The 18372-nt window shown below is 40.5% G+C and overlaps 2 protein-coding genes across 3 annotated transcripts; both read right to left on the reverse strand.

Moving 5' to 3' along the window:
- Window positions 1-245: 245 nt before the first annotated feature.
- Window positions 246-8469, reverse strand: LOC122777354 (cold-inducible RNA-binding protein B-like). 2 transcript variants are annotated; one of them, XR_006361319.1, is made up of 8 exons: window positions 8389-8469; window positions 7460-7591; window positions 7270-7376; window positions 6628-6772; window positions 6385-6544; window positions 6255-6298; window positions 3848-3925; window positions 246-3772 (listed from the first exon to the last, which is right to left on the reverse strand). XR_006361319.1 is itself a non-coding variant. In XM_044038534.1 (7 exons), the coding sequence occupies exons 2-7, from the start codon at window positions 7557-7559 to the stop codon at window positions 5739-5741; spliced, it is 570 nt and encodes a 189-aa protein (XP_043894469.1). In that variant the 5' UTR covers window positions 7560-7591; window positions 8389-8469; the 3' UTR covers window positions 4860-5738. The 2 variants fall into 2 exon arrangements, 1 of the variants encoding a protein (XP_043894469.1); XM_044038534.1 differs by lacking the exons at window positions 246-3772; window positions 3848-3925 and adding an exon at window positions 4860-5752.
- Window positions 8470-11647: 3178 nt separating this feature from the next.
- LOC122777600 (midnolin-A-like) lies at window positions 11648-16029 on the reverse strand. The gene is made up of 7 exons (XM_044038966.1): window positions 15665-16029; window positions 15478-15565; window positions 14038-14100; window positions 13216-13752; window positions 13018-13123; window positions 12697-12885; window positions 11648-12327 (listed from the first exon to the last, which is right to left on the reverse strand). Exons 1-7 carry the CDS (start codon window positions 15835-15837, stop codon window positions 12170-12172), a joined length of 1314 nt encoding a protein of 437 aa, XP_043894901.1. The 5' UTR covers window positions 15838-16029; the 3' UTR covers window positions 11648-12169.
- Window positions 16030-18372: the final 2343 nt, after the last annotated feature.

Here is an 18372-nt window from a genome sequence, read left to right on the forward strand (position 1 = left end):
AGATAACCTCCAGTCTTTGTGTTTGGAGCATGCACTGTTGACAAACTGCACTTTGATGACAATAGTGCTTTGATACCAACTGAGCTTTGATTAAAACAGCACATGCTCCAAACACAAAGACTGGAGGTTATCTTAAACATAATATCTTTCACATATAACAATAAATAGTGATAGTTTTGCTGGAAAGTTCTACAATATGTTTTTCACTACATAATATCAGACATAAGCTCAACACCAAAATCAAGTTTTCATGTTGTTTTTCCTTTATTCTTTGAATATATATATTTTCCTTTGCATTTACATCTGTTAACTGTATTTAGAGCAACATCCTCTACACATGTCAAAACACAGATTCAATTCAACACATGTATGGTTAAGGCATTGTGTATGTATAGAAAATAAAACAATGGGGGGTGGGGGTTGTACAGATCGATGCATAATGTGAAAAATATTCAAAAATATTGTGTAGTTTATGCTAATAGCAATGAGTCACTGACAGACAAAATAACATGCTCAGGTAACAATAACAAAGGCCTTTGGTCTTCAGCAGGTTGCCACAAGTGTGTGGAACTTTTCTGTTCAAGGGCAAGAGATAATGGTGACAATGTGAGAAGGCGTGAGAGATGTGAACATGTTCGTTGTTTGTCTGTGGGGGTCAGCCTGTAGGAGAAGCAAACAAAATGTAAGACAATGGCTGCACTCAGGAGTGATTCCATCATCAACTATATCAATGGAAGGTTTTTCTGAGGATGTTCAATTGAATAGTATGTGCAAGTGTAAAATAAACATTGCATCACATGCACACTTTTTCATGAAAGCACACATGGGAAACACATTTCTCACTACTGTGCCCATGTGACTAAGCACACAGGCAACTCCAGAAAACGAAACAAAAGACAGCTGCAAATTAATTAACACGGAAAGCAAACGAGAATTTTAAGTAATTGAAGATCTGAAAATAGATGGAGGCAGATGATCCACTGTGGTGACCCCTACAAGGTAAAGCCAAAAGAAAAAGACACAGGTAATAAAACGAGGGGGACATAAAAGTAGTAGTAGACTCGCTCGTGCACATCACAGAGGCCCCTGAATTTAGTATGACTTTCACTTCAGCTCTGAAAGCTTGATCATGCGTCATTCAGATCCATCTATTGCAACAGCAAAATGTAAACTTGAAGCACCTCATCAGAAGTCACAGCTATGTCAACCTTACATGGGTTTTTTATGCAAATTATTCACACATTTGAAATATTTGTCCACAGCGACTGTAATTTTTCGGATTGTGGTCAATTTTTTCAGAGCTTCCTTTACCGTCAAATTCACAGCTTACCAATCAGAACAAGTGTTGTTGAATACATAGTCTAAGCATTTAACAGTGGTGGACAGCTAGATTGTGTTTGTTTCCCAAAGTTTTTAATAAAGAAAAAAAAAACTATAAAAACAATTACAAGATGTGTGGAGGGGGTTGTAATGGAGCTTCCACCATTAACTATACTGACACTGGATCAATGTAGAAGAGGGACAAGGAGGGGCAGAGTGAGGATAAATTGGAGGAAAGTGGAGTTGACGACATGGTGGTAAGGAGTAATGCTAGCAAATTGACAGGAACACTCCGGGATGGAGGTGAGGCCTGTGTGTACCTTGGTATCCCTTGACCTAAATCTGTTTATACAGTCACATTTTGGGGACTTGTCTTCCTTATGGGGACAAAAATCAAGTCACCATGGTGTAAATGACCAAATTACTAACTTACAGGTATCATTTTATTCCTTTAGCCTTTCCTATAGATGGATGCCTATACACAAATATACGAGAAGCACATCTATGGGAGAAATTACATGGACAAAACAATCATATTACAATATCCAGTAACGTGATTTTAATTGCTTCCTCCCTTGATTCTGTTTTTTGCAACATTACTGTAACTAAGCATGTGATTCTGCAAAGTCGAGCGCTTTATCATTTGGCTGTTTCATTGTTGAATCAAACAGGGGCCTCATGTATAAACCGTGCGTATGCACAAAACCGGTGTACGTTTGCTATCTCACACAGACGGCATGTATAAAAATGTACTTGGCTTGGAAGTTTGCGGATCGCAGCACTAACTTTCGAGCTGCCGTGACAACTTGCAGAGAGCTACGCAAACTCTTGTCAGGTGGAGACGCTGCAATATTGAGCTCTGAAAATGATCACAGTGTTTCAAAATATTAATGTGTCTACAGTGACAAACATGAATTATTCTGTGACAAACAGAACTGACACCACGTACGTTTGAACATATGTGGATAAGAGAGAGGACGCTGAAGACGAAACTGATCCTGTGCGCAAACACACTACAAACCTGTTTGTGTGTATTTGTGAGAGAGGGAGGGAGACTCACATGCTTACTTTGAGCAAATTACTGAAATTAATTTTCCACAGATGAATATTTTCTTCATGTAACACAGCATTGTAAATAGACGCAGCTGCTGACATGAACACACGTCAGTCTATAATGTTTTAAACACTCCAAAATAAAGTTAGACTAAATTCTTGTAAGAAATGGGACTTGAACGGTGAGTAGAACATTTTCATTATCCCATTTTAATCCATACGATAACAAAATAACTACGAAAAAGTTATTCCACCACCACTGCGCCTTTCATGGGAGGAAAGGCACAGCCTCCCCACAATCAGTGACAGTAATGAATTGTTACATGGACCAACTCTGTGAGCTTTCTGCTTATTCTGTGTGTAGATGATGATGTGTGGCACTGAAATGATCTGTAAATTCAGCTGACACGGATAAGTCATGTCTAAACATACATGTACAGGATCAACTGTCAATGCACTGCCAGTTTTTTAAGCATCAATATTAACATGAGAGCAGTCACTGTGACCCTGACATTTAGTTCCTTCAAGTTTATCACCAATTCCTAAAAACAAACAAAATATTTTTACAGATTAATACATCATAAATTGATGCGTTGATTGCACACTTTCCTTCTTTTTCTTCTATTTCTGTTTCTTTGCAGTCACTTTTGTCCTTTTTCTTCAGAAAGAAGGCATCAGAGTTATTTGTATATTCATTTGTGGGTGGAACAGGGGCGTGGTGTGTTACTCATCTCCGCTCAGTTTCACATTTGATGGGATGTATAAAGAAAAGGTGCGCAGGCGTATGCACGGTTTTATAAATCTGAGATTTTCTTTGCGTACGTACTTTTCAAATTTTATGTGTACGCCGTCTTTTAGCATGAAAGCTGCACACTCTTTTATACATGAGGCCCCTGATCCTATCACTTGGTAGACGCTGCAAGTACATATTAATATCAAACTATTGCCGACTCACCAGTGTCGGTTTTTCCTCATAATTTATTATTTTCTTCATGTCACATTTGACACATGGGAGGGTGCATAATAATCCCCATCCAAATCATCTGCGGTTTCATCCTGCATATTTGCAATACGTCTATTGTGCCTACAGTTCAGTCGCCCCCCTTCAAATAAGTTGATTTTCTTTTGGGGTAGGGGGGGTAAATAGAACCCTAGCTTTCAAAAAACCAACTGGTCCATTAAGAGAACAAAAGCCTGTTATCATTTTTAATGAAGCTGTCCTTACCATGGTGCTCTGCACTCTGGAGCCCAAGAGGTTTACTTCATCTTTTGCCGGGTTCCTTCTGTGAGCACTGGCCAGAACGGAGGGTTTAAACAGGGAAGTGGTGTTAAAGGGTGGGTGGTGCCCCTTGGAGAAAACTAGGCAGCTCTGAGGCTGATTGGTAAAATGCCAGAGTGCCTGAAAAAAAAAATTAGAAAGTTGTCACCATCATATTTTAATTTGAATAAGGAAAACTTCAAATTAAAAATTTACCTGGTCGATTGCATTACTGCTGCCATTTAAAGCTGCACACCTGCGTTGTGGAGACCACGTGACACCCGTCTGTTCATTCTAAACAAAGAGGAAGCTTGATTAAGTTTGGCAAAGTGTTTTGACACATCACAATGACAAGCATGCAACACTAGAGTCTGAAACTCACCACTTATATGTAAGGGCATTTAGGAAAACTGATATTCTAGACACCTCAGACATGAAATAGGACTGCAGTGGGACATTACAGAAACTAATTTGAGGATTAATGCAGCGACCCAAAGTGGACTGAGCACAGGACTCAAGCGCTTTTGTTCACAAGGTGGAGCAATTATTCCAGAGGAGCTTCATAGGAGCTTTTCCACCCCACTCGGTGAGAATTTAACTATCAGAAGAGGCTGTGGCATATTTGTAGGCAACATCTGAAGCAGAGGACTAAACAGTGACTAACTTCAAGGTATTCATGGAATAATGAGAACTGAGTTTGAAGGATGTGAGCAAAGCAAAAGGAGATTACCTCACGTGCATTGGCCTACTTTCTTCACATATGACCTAGGCAAGAGAGCAGCTTTCATCTCTGATGAGCACTTGTTGGTAGGCGCAACACTTCATTCTCCAAGGACTTGTAGCTGACCTCTTGAACGTAATGAAGCATTAACATGACCAGACACCCACTGACGTTTCCCAAAATCCTATGTGCCACTTTAAGGGCAGGACACTCAAACCTGACTTAAGGTTTGATTTTAAAAAGGAAAAGGCCAAGTATTAGAGTTAAAATTATTTTCTCAGCCAAAATCAACGCTTTTCGAATGACATTTTGTTCAACTCACTGAAGCTTATTAAAATATCTTCAGACTGAACGTCTACTTTAACATTGCCCCCAGAGACATCCTTGTTTAATTTCAAAGCATTTAGTGGGAGATGTGGTTGTAACAGCACTACAGTTGACACATGAACCTGAAGGTCTCGGCTTAACTTCCCCATGCGGTATTTTCGAAAGGCAAAGGAATCAAGATTATTTTCCACAATCTGTTTAATAGGCTCCATGAAGCCAAACTGACAAAGAAAAAAAAACTGTTGATCATACAAAGAACAAAAAGTACAAAACTGTTCCCGGTTGAGATATTTTGGGGAAACGAAGGTACACTTTTCGATCACTTAAACAAGATTAGTCAATTTTACAGCACATTTAAAATGCAGATGTTGAGCACAGAAGATACCTTGGACAGACTGTAGCATGCTGCAATTTGCAACTTCATGAACAGCCGGCCACTTCGGAGGTGTAGTTCACCAGTCTGAAAGGAATTCACGCTTTTTGGAAAATTGAACAAACAGGAGCCTCAGCTAAACTAAGGTTTTGACAGTAAAAAGGAATTTAGCATAAAATCCCTTAAGTCTTTCCTCGAGTAAGGGGGTCCTCATATCTCGCTCTGATTCGAACCTGACAGGAGGTAGACTAGGAGGAGACACGAGGAACAAAAATACAAAAACAAAGCCCCAACAGATATTATAAAAAAATCTAAGCAAGGAATCAAACGAGTGAAATTTTAGTCGGCAGCAACTTTAGTGGCCATTCAACAAAACGCCACATAGAAGAGCAGTTCAATCCCAAATTGGGACTTGCAGTAATAGTACTTATTAGATTACAGAAATGCCTTTTAGTTAAACCGTCTTTTAAGGGAATATAGATGCCTAATCAAGCAAGGTCGAAGTCTTTCGTTGAAAATTATCTTATGTTTTGTTGAGGAATGACCAAAACTAACGGCTACATATTTTAAGATGTTTGAGCTACTACAACAGAACTTAAATCAGCAATAACACGTGGACATTTTTCTTGAAGAGCGCATCTTTGAAATACAGCCAGCCAAGTGATGATCTTGAATCAGGGAGATGTTTACTCGTGTGAAGCTGAGGATAAGAAGTGGGCACACAGGTAAAGACACTGAAAGTTCCAACACTGGAGTCTCAAAATCCCCCTCAACCCACAGACAGTCCAAAACCCTCCCTCATTTTTGCACAAGGGGCTCCATCAGATGAGATTCGACAATATACTGGCAAACGCTGAATGCTACTGAGTGTCTCCAATGGTTTGCCGGCCTCCTAATCAGTGTAGGGTGAAGCTAGGTGATATTTGCCAGCTTTGACTCGACTATAAAACTGAGGGGCATACATACACATCTTTATATGTTGGGGCTGTGAAACTGCATAAATGCAGTAGTAATGGATGGTTTTAGTCTCAGCATACCACCAACTAAATGAAGGTTTTACAATAACTAGTACAGGACTGATTCTTATATCATTAACTGACTTTAAAGCATAAAGTGTCTAAATGCAAGTTAGTTTAGCATATAAGTTTGAAAACAGCCCCAACATAAGCCTACATACAATTAAAATGCATATCAATGCTTACCATAGCTGTCATTGCCTTCATTTCTGGATGACCTGTATCCACCCCTGGAAATGAGAGAATTTACACATGTTAAAAAGTCTGCATTATTTACATTTTTAGATCACCAGAAATCATTCTTAATGTCATTTACCTATTTTCTCTGTAGCTATTGGAGTATCCTCCACTCCTGTATCCTCCTCCGCCACCGCTGCTGCCACCACCAAAGCTCCTGTCTCCACCTCCAAAGCTTCGGTCACCATAACTCCTGTCGCCGTACCCCTTGTCACCGTAGCCTCCACCACCTTCAAAGTCTGTAGTTTGAAGACAAAGCCAAATGAGTACAGGTATGCAAATGTTAAAAAATAAAATTGCGTTTCATCATGTCAATGCCTACCTCGTGAGTAACCACGGCCTCTCCCCCGGGATCCTCCAAAATAACTGCCACCACCACCTCCACCACCACGTGAGCCTGTACCGAAACCTTTCCTGGGTCCACTCTTTCCTGCTTCATCCACACGAATAGTGCGACCATCTAGATTCTACCAAAGGGAATTAAAAATTAGATTCTGGCTGATCACACCAAAATTAGTGAAACACTCTGGGCTTTCAACACTAGGTGGAGCCACTACAAAGGGGCAACAACATTTCCATTGGGATGTTTTCCTTCCCCCACTGCAAGCAACATGCTTATTCTAAATTGTGTATTTTTTTAATTAGTAAATTAAACACGTTTTACACCAACTGGAATAGCATATGGTAGAATATTGAAAATGTGGAAACTGGCATTAAATAAGGATAACTAAAAAAGTAAACCTAAAATAAAATTATGATGAACCAGAGCCAATTTGTATCAAACACTAAATTATGTGCATTAAGTAAGTGGGGTTAAAATTAACACAATTCTTAAACTTAAGATTATCTTAATATTCAAATTGGTAAATTGTGTTCTGTGAAATTAAATGTTGGCAGTCCACATACCTAACATAACATGTTTGTAAATATAGTAACAGAGGCTAATCATGAAATGATCATTTACCTTGCCATTCATGCCTAAGATGGCGTCTTTTGCGTCGTCGGGGTTGGAGTACTTCACAAAGCCAAATCCGCGTGATCTCCCCGTCTCTCGGTCTCTGATCACATCCACTAATCGAGGCAAAAAATTTTAATTTAGAAACAAGTAGAATGAGCATTTTGACCATCAGATTTGCGCTGGTATAGGGTTTTACCTTTATCGATGGCTCCATATTTGCTGAAGGTATCGTTGAGAGAGTCCTCGTCAGTGTCGTAACTCAGCCCTCCAACGAACAATTTACCCTCATCCGACATTTTCAATGTTGAATTAAATACACCACAACCACCTAGGGCAAAAACACACGTTAAAAAGCTGCCTCCTAAAATATTGTCGACCAGCGTCACTGATCCACTTAAAATGGACGACGTTCACCTACGTGTTTGTGCAAAACGCGTATTCTAAAAGATAACGGTTTCAATCCTTTCTAATACCGGGTTAAATTGTTAGCCGTATTCGAACCGGAACTGATTTAATAAACATTGGAATATATTTACTAACGTTAACACACGGATGCAGAGCTAGGCCCCTGGCCTGTAAGCGTGACATTTTAGCTAAGCCGCTAACCGGGTGGGGGATAAGCTAAGGGGTCTTTCTTCTCGGCGCCATTTTGTAGCACTGAGCTGCGCTTTCCCGCTTTAGTCAGTCGGGCCGAAGAAAGGACACAATAGGCCCGACTCCAACACTATGAACTGTTCCGTAAGATCGTGTTTCACATTTCACGCGTAGTCACGGGAAAAAACGACCACACATTTACGTCCCCCGCTCCACTATATGTCGAGTGACGCAAAAAGAAAAAAAAGGCTGACAAATCGATGGTGCAATTGCCCGCATACATCTCACGCGTCGCCCGGGGGAAAAAAATAACCACCCATTTAGGTCACCGCTCCACTATATGTCGAGTGACGCAAAAAGAAAAAAAAAGCCTGACAAATCAGTTATGCAATTGTCCGCATAATGCGGTTGATTAAGAGTATCATCAAAGGCAACCGTGCGTTTACTGTCCTACAAACGCAGATGCACACGAATGTGTGAAACATATTATATAAACCGGTACACGTGGTAGGCCACAAGTAACCCGCTTACCTTGAGAGTATGCGACTGCAGGCTGGGAACGGCGACGTCGAGTGAGAGAGAATCAATGCTACACATTCGTTAAGTCAGTGAATGGGCGGAGTTAAATGTGGTGAGAAATGGTACGGCGACATCGTTAGGACAAACCTCCTTAGTCCCAGAGGCTTACAAAACACAAAAGCCGCGAACGCTCTCGGACTTTGATGATGTCATAGAACATATCACATAGTTTTATTTAGAGATGATCTTCCCGAAGAAACGTCACAACTGGTCAATATTATTATTGTTTTGGACAAATATCACAAAAATGAACCACTCTCATAAAACCTAAGTACATTTTTTTTTCTTCCTTGAAGTTGAAGCCAGGTTGACTGAAATTAAAAGTAAATATTTGTATTTTGTCCCTTGTATTTTCGTTTATTTAAAAAACTAAATCCCTATACCCAAGATTCTATTTATAATGAAGATATATTTTTATTTTGTAAGAAGGATGCCAGTATTCCTATCGAGAGCTTTTGTATAGGCTATAGAGGAGGGAAAAGGACTTTGATGATACATTGAGGTTCGGACTGTTATTTTTTTTGTTCAGTTATGTTGACTTTTAACTTTTCAGGCAAAATGTCATTTGAATGCTTACATTTTGGGTTGTTTTTTTGTCCCTTGTCTTCTGTAAAGATTGTGGAGAGTGTCCATACATACGACACGGTTACTCAAACTGACCGCTAGAGTGTCCTCACACACTTGATGATAACAAAGGGACCGTTCATTCACGGACTTTAAGGTCTTTGCAAACCGCAAGCGTTGAGAATATACGGGACGAAAGTGCGGATAATTGGGGTGCGAATTACGACGCAACCTCCAATGCACATCGAGCACGGGGCGGAAAGACGAATAAGTTATGGACGAGGAGAAAATCGCATAATTTCTGTCTGTGACCAGAGCAGGACACACACGAACACACACACACACAAGCTTGATTTACACACACCGTCCCACTGAAACTCTATTACACCCCCCACACACACACACACACACACACACACACACACACTGTGTAATCTCCTGTATATTAAAACATTTAAAAGAACGGGGTTTGGGAAACAAACACAATCGCAATCCGAATGCCGTGTTTAACATTAAAAAGGTCTGCACGTCATCAACAACACTCGTTCTGATTGGTTCGCTGTGGGGGAAATATAAACAAGAAATATGGTCCGCCGATGTGAATTTTGATGTTGATTCGTCACATTAAAAAAAATAAAAATGCGTCCGCCTATGTATAGGCCTTTTCTGTGAACGCCCTTAATCAAATAAATAATGAAAAGAATAAAATATCAACAAATGTGTTTTTAATATCAGGCACAAGTTTGACAACGTGTGACCAACAATGATCAACAATTAAAATAGCAGTAGCATTGGAAAACTAATCCATACATTACCTGCTGGAATGTTTTTGGAGACAAAGAGAATAACCTTCCATCATTTATGAAGCAGTTAAAATAAAGGTTTACTGTCTCTTTACATGCTTTACCATTTTCCCACATGTAAAAACAATATTAATCATGTCAGATATTGAGGTATTTAAGTCATCCATGTAGAAAAGAATGATGTGAGAGTAAAGATTAGGAATGTCATTTGAACATTTTTGTGACACAAAAACAAATGGCCTAGAGTTTCTTCATAAAGCACATGGGTCAACTTCAAATCAAAAATCTTTTTAAGAAACAGCAGATGGGTAAATCATATCAACAAAAAAGAGAGAGAGCTTTCATCTTACTTAAAATAACTCTAACTCTATTATTCCACAAAGTTGAACTATGTGGTGAGAAGTTATGGGTAAAAATCTTCCAAAACAAAGTCACATTTAAGAAAAAAAAGGCCTTCTAAGGGATCTAGAAATATGAAACCTCATTGAGTTTGCCCAAGATAAATATGCTTGTATTTCATTTCTCCAAACATTGATTGAAATTCAAGAGCTTCTTCTTTAACTAATTATTTAACAAATTGTTTTATTATTATTATTATTATTATTATTATTATTATTATTATTATTATTTTGATGTTATGGGTTTTATTTCTTCAGATTAACTGTAAAATAACTGAATTGGCTTTATAGATGTTATCAGAGCTGGTATGTATACAGTGTATATATATGTGTGTGTGTGTGTGTGTGGCATGGCTAGATTCATTTGGAGTTATATTTTGACTAAGGGTTTTCTTTATGTGGCTTAAAATAGCTTAAGATGTTTGCTCATAAGTCGGAGCCTGGACACCAAACATAACCATTTGTATTCTGATGCAATAAACAGTCTCACATGTGAGTTGTCTGACTGAAATTGTTTTTCTTCTCAAAAATTGATGCATGATCTGCAACTGCAAACTTATTTTGAATTATTTGTTGAAAATGTTACTTCCTGCTGTTTCTGGAGTGTGATTGATGAGAATTGTTTGGTAAATGCGTTGCCAAGATAAAAAGCTTCAGAAAGACAAGGCAACTCTGACGACATACCTTGTGTTTATTTGAACCTAGAGATCAATCGAGAATTCAGGGAAACGCAACTGCTTATATCAGTATAAAGCATCATATTAACATTTTGATAAATGTCTCTAAAAACTCAAAAAGAGTAATGCTTCAAAAAGGGCACCATGCCTCATAAAAAGGAAACACATATAACGTTCAGTATGATATGTTGAGTACTAATCTTGTCTGGATATTGAGGTGCAGTCTATAAGAACATTATAAAGAAGCTCTTTGATGTCTTTCCAAAAAAAAAAAGGTGTGGAAATCATCATCAATCATTAGCCTGTCTAGTCCTGGAGACATCAGCAGAATTGCACGGCCTCACTCATATATTCTTTTTTAGTTTTGTTTGAGTACATTGTTCATATACTGTCAGAAATAGGGATACATTTATGTACCACAAGGGACAATTATATACTATATTGTACCTGTGAGTACATGTAGGTACCAAGCAATAAGAGGTGCATATGCATGTGTGTCCTTTGGATTGCCAAAAAGGTCCAAAGACTAAAAGCTACACAAATGTACCATATCTTCGAATAAGGTACAATACCACGAGACACAGTGTACACACACAAGATGAGTTGAGACATGCTCCCTCCATCCGAGCTGAAAACAGCAAAAAGTTATGTTCATTTACACAAATGACCTTACCTGCTAACAGAGCTAACGTAAATGTAACATTAGCTTAGCTCAACCAGGTCGGTGTGAGCATATTTAGAAAAAAGTGAAACGGTCATTCTTGAAATCTGACATGAAATATGCCTGTAACTGGATGACATTTCCTTTATTCTTTGCATATCTTTTTTACTACTGAATTTAAAGCGACATTCTCTACACAGATCAAAACATACAGATTACATTCAAGACATGTATAGTTAAGGCATTGATACATAAAACACAAAACAAGGGTTTTTGTACAAACACAGACGTATAACATAAAACACTTTCACAACAGTATTCTGTGGTTTATGCTACATATGTAGTGACAATGAGCCATTGTCTCTGACAGACCTATGTGAAATAACATGCTCAGGGCAATTACAACCACAGGGAGACATCGAACCTGTTTCTGCTTACATTCCTCAGAAATACTCACAGTATAAAAAATGCCAACGAATCATCTCCCACTAAGAAGCTTTAAGAGACTCACAGTGAACTCCACAGTTATTTCACCAGTTTCACAATTCATTTTGATTTCAGTTAAAGGTCCTTTGCTCTTCAGCAGGCTGTCGACGCGGTCACAGCGAGTGGACACTTTCGGTTCAGGGGTCAGAGATGCTGTTGACGTTGGTACGGGTGAGACGTTTGTGGGAGGTGTGAGCGCGTTAGTCTGCGAAGACGACGCTGATGCATCAAAGACTGGAGATGCTCCAACTTACAATGCAAGGTTTGATCCTCCTCGGTGGACGAGTGGAGGGTCTCCTTGCCTATAGAGAATAAATGATAAAATGTTTGATAAGACATTATGCACAAAAATAACGTTATTTAGTAAATGGATCCTCCTATGTGTACTTTACCATGTTGTATAACCATGTTTTTACAGTAGCTGACAACAGATAAAGCCAAAACAAACTTCAGAGAGCACCTATCGTGGTTTTTGTTTTTTACTTGAACGTGACTGTCGACTTAAAGTGGTTACTATTTGCAACCTCTCCATGAGGCTCCTTTAGTGGCATATTTCCACTGGCAACAAAATGTAGATCAATTAAAACTACGGATATAAAACAAAGTCACCATAGTTTCACTCAGCCGTACAGTGATGACTCCGCCCACGTTAAGTATGTACAGTTGCTTACTTCTGGTTTTGCTGGTTTCCTCCTCTGGGTTCACTTCCCTTCTCACAGGGAAGTGGTGTTCAGGAAGTGTGGGTGGCGCCCCCTGGTGGTAAAAGGCAGCTCTGAGGAGGTCGCTGAGAATCTGGAGAATGATACTGATGCCACGTTGAGGGTGGCTGATGCCACTCTGACTGTGAGGAGCCAGGGTGCCTGGTGGAAGAAGAAGCAGACAGGAACGGTAATGGATGAGAAGGAAAAGCTGGCACAGAGTGACAGTAGGATGTCTAACTAAGCTGCTGTCGTTTCTCCATGTGGTGTGTGTTGTCCTTAGGCAAGACTTACCAGAGAATGTCCCAGAGAAGACACCTGGAGAGTGGCTCACAAAACTCTCTATGACAGCTCCTGGCGGCTTGCACAGCTCTGCAGTTGATGTCACCTGAACATTACTCTGGAAAGAAAGAAAAAAGTAGAAAAGGGTCTCCTATTTCACCACTCACACACACTTTATATTATTTATCTTGGCAGTATGTGAAGGTATACCTTTTCAAAAGTTGAGGCTGGAACAGGGCTTGGGGGTCCGGCACTGGAGCCAGTGGGAGCAGGTGAGCAGACTGGTGTGGCTGCTTGTCGTGGACAGCTGGGATGTGGACAACCAGACAGAGAGGTGTGTACAGAGTGACAGGAGTGAGGTAGAGATGAGTGTTGGTGACACTTCATAGAAGGCACTGAGGTGGACGAGTGGGAGGAGGAAGCGGAGTCAAAGGGTTGTTGAGGGTTGAGGTGGACTGGGGATGCAGGGACATAAGACCCTGGGACCGGAGAAGAGGTTTGGGTAGCAGGTGAGGTAGTGGAACCTGTGCTGTCAGTGGAGGACGAGACTGAGGCAGAGCCAGGGCGGATCACACTGCCAGCTGTTGGCGGCCCAGATTGAACTTTGCTGCTCCGAAGTCTCACATCCCCATTCTGCTGCAGCGTCTTCACATCCTGTGCTGACAGCTGGAGCTGCACGTACATCACGTGACCACCGATTCCCAAGCTGATGGTCAGATGTGACTGCCCAGACAGAAAGTCACTGATCTGTAGGATAGTGAAGAGAGAAAGACTTCAGGCTCCAGAGGTAATCCTCAAGATCTCTGTCATAGTTCTAAAAGCAAACAAGCCCAGGTTATGGTGATAATTCTGCATGTTTTTACATTAGACAGATTTAACAAGGACGTGTGGGCTTTCCTTTGTCCCACACAGACCCATGTGTCATTTTGAATGTGAGACATATTTATATGGACTTAGTTGCATAGTTGGAATTCTTCAAGGACAATACTGCAGCAAACAGTGTGCATATATCACATTACATAAAAGTCTCACCTGACTTTCTGTTAAACTTTCCAAAACGTCCATCATCGTCCTCTCAGTTCTGGCATTGGAGAACTGGGGCAGTAAAAACACAGTTAAGTCTGGTTGTATATATAGCTATATATGGAAATGTATAGTTCAGGGCTTTAAAAAAAAAAGAAAAAAAGTGGCTCACTGAGGTACTGAAACAGAGTAAGCACAGACACAGAAACTTTCCCTGAAAAGGTTCACCTATTAAAATATACATCTATGATTTATTAAGAATATATTATCTGCTTTATCTCACTGTTTATCTCGCACAGAAAACAGAAAACACACCTTTTTAAAATGCTCATGCACACTTTTAGCTCACTGGGACGCAGAACCTGATCGTGTGCAGCCTCATTGCTATCAGTTAAATCCAAACTAAGGATTTGAAACACTGAAATCACACAATAACACATTTTAACTTACATGTGGAAGCACAGTGGATCAACACCGCGGTGTATCGTGTTGTTAAAATATAGATTTTCTGTACGGATTTTGGTGTGGGGGAGTGAGTTGTTAACAAGCTTAATTTTCTTATTGGAAAATGTCGTCTACCATCATCAGGCCGCCGCTATAAACCCCCACTCACCAGGAAAAGCTCCTACAAGAACTCATTCATTCCCATATCCCGTAAAACGTTTTCAATCAATTTTGATGCACAGTATCATATTGCCCATATTCATGCCTTTTATCCTAGCTTTAAACGACCTATACTTTTAAAACGTTCACACAATGCGTCCCGTGGAGTCTATGCTGCATGCTTTTAGTTGTTGTTATGTTGTGTGTTGAGCCACACTAAAGAAGACTTTCTGATATGGCAGACAATATACTTTTCTGAGCCGTGATATGGCATATGTGCACATTTTTATTAGGTGAGCCTTTTGTTAAACGTCACGTGTGCAACATTTAGGAGGAGTTATTGGCAGAATTTAGTTCAAAAAATACTTTAACATAAAGAGAGTGGAGACAAACAACCATCCACTCCCACCTACACAATTTAGAGTGTCCAATTTACAATTTGGTTTCTGAAGCCTTAAAATAAGCCTTTTATAATGTGCTTTGGGCAAGGGCCTTGCACTATGGAGGTTGCTTCTACAGTGGCCTGACAAACACACCATTGCATTACGACGCAGACGCCTACTAAGTCAACAAAAAAGAAATGACATCCTTTCTGGTATGCTAAGGCCATCTTAGTTCTCTGACATTAGGCTGATTCGTACACACTGGATCTCCAAGAGTGTAAAAATCAGTTTTTCCCTATCTCCCCACTGGCAGCCATGTTGAGAGTGCGCCTCCATGTCTCAGACTGGTCCTCAGGGTTGGGGACGCACATATTGCAGTAACATTTAAAATGCTGACTATGTGTCAGTACCTCATATGGCAAAACCTGAACTCTTCCTTCAAGGACATAGGATATTTACTCACAACTAAACCGGCTTCAATGACAGGAACCAGGGTCAGTTTGCTGCCATCTTTCACTCCCAGCTCCAGCAGTTTGCCTGCAGTCAGCTGCCTGATTTCCAAATCATATAGAGGAATACACAGTTAATACAAACATAAACACACGAGCCAGTCATTCTGCACACCATGCAGTGTCTACAGATCAGCTCACCGGTCTTTGTGCAGGAGCACGGTTCTGTTTCGTGGCAGTCTGAGTTTTTGGGAGATACGTGTCCTCAGTCCGTCAACAGTCTCCCCTCGGGGGACAGTGAGCTCCACAGGGCCGCCGGTGGTGGTCGAGGTGATGGACAGACTCATGGTGAGATCCCGCTGCTGCTGCTCCATGACTGCCTCCTTCTGTGAGCTAAAACGAGTCTGTGGTCGCCGGAATCAGTTCAGGTGAGATGTGAGGCTGTTTTTGCTTTTACTTCTGTTTCTCATTCCTCATCTTTGAATGTTAAAAACTAAGATTACGGCGCAGTCTGCATCAGGGGTTTCTCTCTCTCTCTCTTTGGCTGTGACACACGGAGCTCTACTCCAAGTGTAAAGCACTCCAGCCCTCTGCGTGAGAGCCACGCCCTCTCTAGACTCACAGCCAATCAGCGAGCAGTTTAAGAAACGTCAGCCCAGTACAGTCCAATCAAAACGCTTGTTTCCCACACTGCCCAACCCTGTTTTGTGCCATACTCACCATTCATAAATGATGCAATGAACACGCAGAACACATTCTCTGTATTGAAATATATAGATTTTAAAAATCCAGTATGCATTTTTTTATATATAAAGTGAATATAACATCCTGCTAAGTACGATCGTTGATTTGAATAATTGAAAAAACTGAACTGTATTTTTATCTGTAGTTTACAGTTTTGCACTGCCATGTTTCTGCAGCAACCCAAATTAATAATCCATTTTGAAACTGCATGTATGGGTCAAAATATTATTAGTAGTACTTGTCAGGGAGTGAGAGGGGACACCACTATTTTGCGATCACTTTAATTAATGAGTTTTGCACATTGCTATAGGATGAGCTGTGTTTTTGTGTTTTTTTTAGCCTGTCATGCAGATTACTGTGTCTTCAGAGACATCAGCCTCTTAGCAACTGTTTTGTTGTTTTCCTGAAAGCACCACATATAGTGACCCAAGCCTCCATCTACACCTCCTATGATAATCCTAATTTCCAGGTTTCTTTTTAATGCCATGTGTTAATGTGTAAAAGTAAAATCCAGAGCATATCATATTGTTACATCAATCACTGACTCATCTGTGGGTCTGTTTGTTCAGAACTTATCGTCACATCAAGTCAAAGAAAATGTACCGCTCAAATCTTATAAATCACACTTTAACTGAGTGGGTCTGTACATGAAGCCACATCCACATCTGGTTGGGGTCAAATGCTCAATCCCTGCTCCAGGAAGGACAGACATGCAATAGAGTCTTCTATCTTGAGTCCAGATCAGAAAAAAATGTGACTATTACAACAATAACAATGGCATGTGATGATTGTTTTACTATAAAGACACGATAATAGTACTACCGTTATAAAATAGTGGCAATTAGTATGAAAATATGGTTCTTTGTGATAGTGTAGAAGTTGTTGTCAAGCAGAGCCATGGCAGTCATCCAGGATACAAGGATACAAGGACAGTAGCTCTTTAAATGAGTCATCAGACATCATCAGTGGTGTTATACATACAATAGCATGTAGCATGTTGCTATAATGTATATTACTGTACAAACATTACAGCATTTTTTATAAACATGTATAAATACCATGACAAATATACAATAAAATAGCACACAGTCATATATATCATGTGTAATGAACATTCAATCTGTCAATCTGTATATGAATGCACATAAGCATTTGTATTATTTTAATGTGTTGCTTGTTTCAAGGTCACATGCCCGTCCCGTCATGCAGCCGGATGACCAGTCCATCACATGCTGTTTATAACCTCACTGCTTAGCCAGTGGGAGAAGATAAACACAGAGTCAACAGTGCTCTTTGTATTCTGCAGTCGTTCACATCCTTTGCTGTACAGCACATTCGTGTCCATGACAACAGGGCCTCGGGCTGCACCTGTCACATGATGTACCAAGGAGAGGACCAGACTGAAGTGAAAGAAGGATGCGGGGAAGCAGAGGAGGAAACGGCAGAGAAATGCAGCTAATATAATGTCTCCTCACTGCGACTAAAAATAGCTGCACCCACAACACCCCCGCTTTGTCCAGCCTGCGTCACTCCACTCCCATATCTCCCTCCTCTCCTCCCCCACACTCACTCCTCTTCACACTCGGCAGACATCTTTGTCTCACTGTGTTTTTCTGTCTGAAAACAATCGATCCATGTCATGGCATGAGAGGAGAAAAGTGCATTTAGTCCTTCCTTCTTTTCTCTTTTGTGTCTCAGATTAGCAGCATCATATGTGCGTTGTATGAGGACGCTTCATAAAGCCACACATGATCTCGAGAATCCTCGAGGATACTGTGACACATCAGTGGAAGTCCAGAGGAATCCCAGACTGATTGATTTTTGGTGTTTTCTCGTTTTAAGTGACTAGAGGAAACTCAGTGTCCCAGTGAGTTTCTGATGGAGGTCCTTCCCTCGCAGAGTCTCCGTCGCCCCCACACTGCATCCCTAACATTTCTATTGCAGCACGTCACAGGGAGAGGGAGAAGTGGCTGCTTTACATTCTTCAGGCCTCGCCGAGAACAATTCCACAGGATGTCCTGCTTTTCCGAGCACACACAGACGCAGCTCTGACGTCAACTGCCCATCCAGCACACACGCACACACACACACGTGCACACACACACACACACACACACACACACACACTCTGCATTCACACTCTCCTCCACATTCCTCTCACCTTG

The sequence above is a fragment of the Solea senegalensis genome, linkage group LG1 (genome assembly GCF_019176455.1).
Source record: "Solea senegalensis isolate Sse05_10M linkage group LG1, IFAPA_SoseM_1, whole genome shotgun sequence".
Lineage (NCBI taxonomy): Eukaryota > Metazoa > Chordata > Actinopteri > Pleuronectiformes > Soleidae > Solea > Solea senegalensis.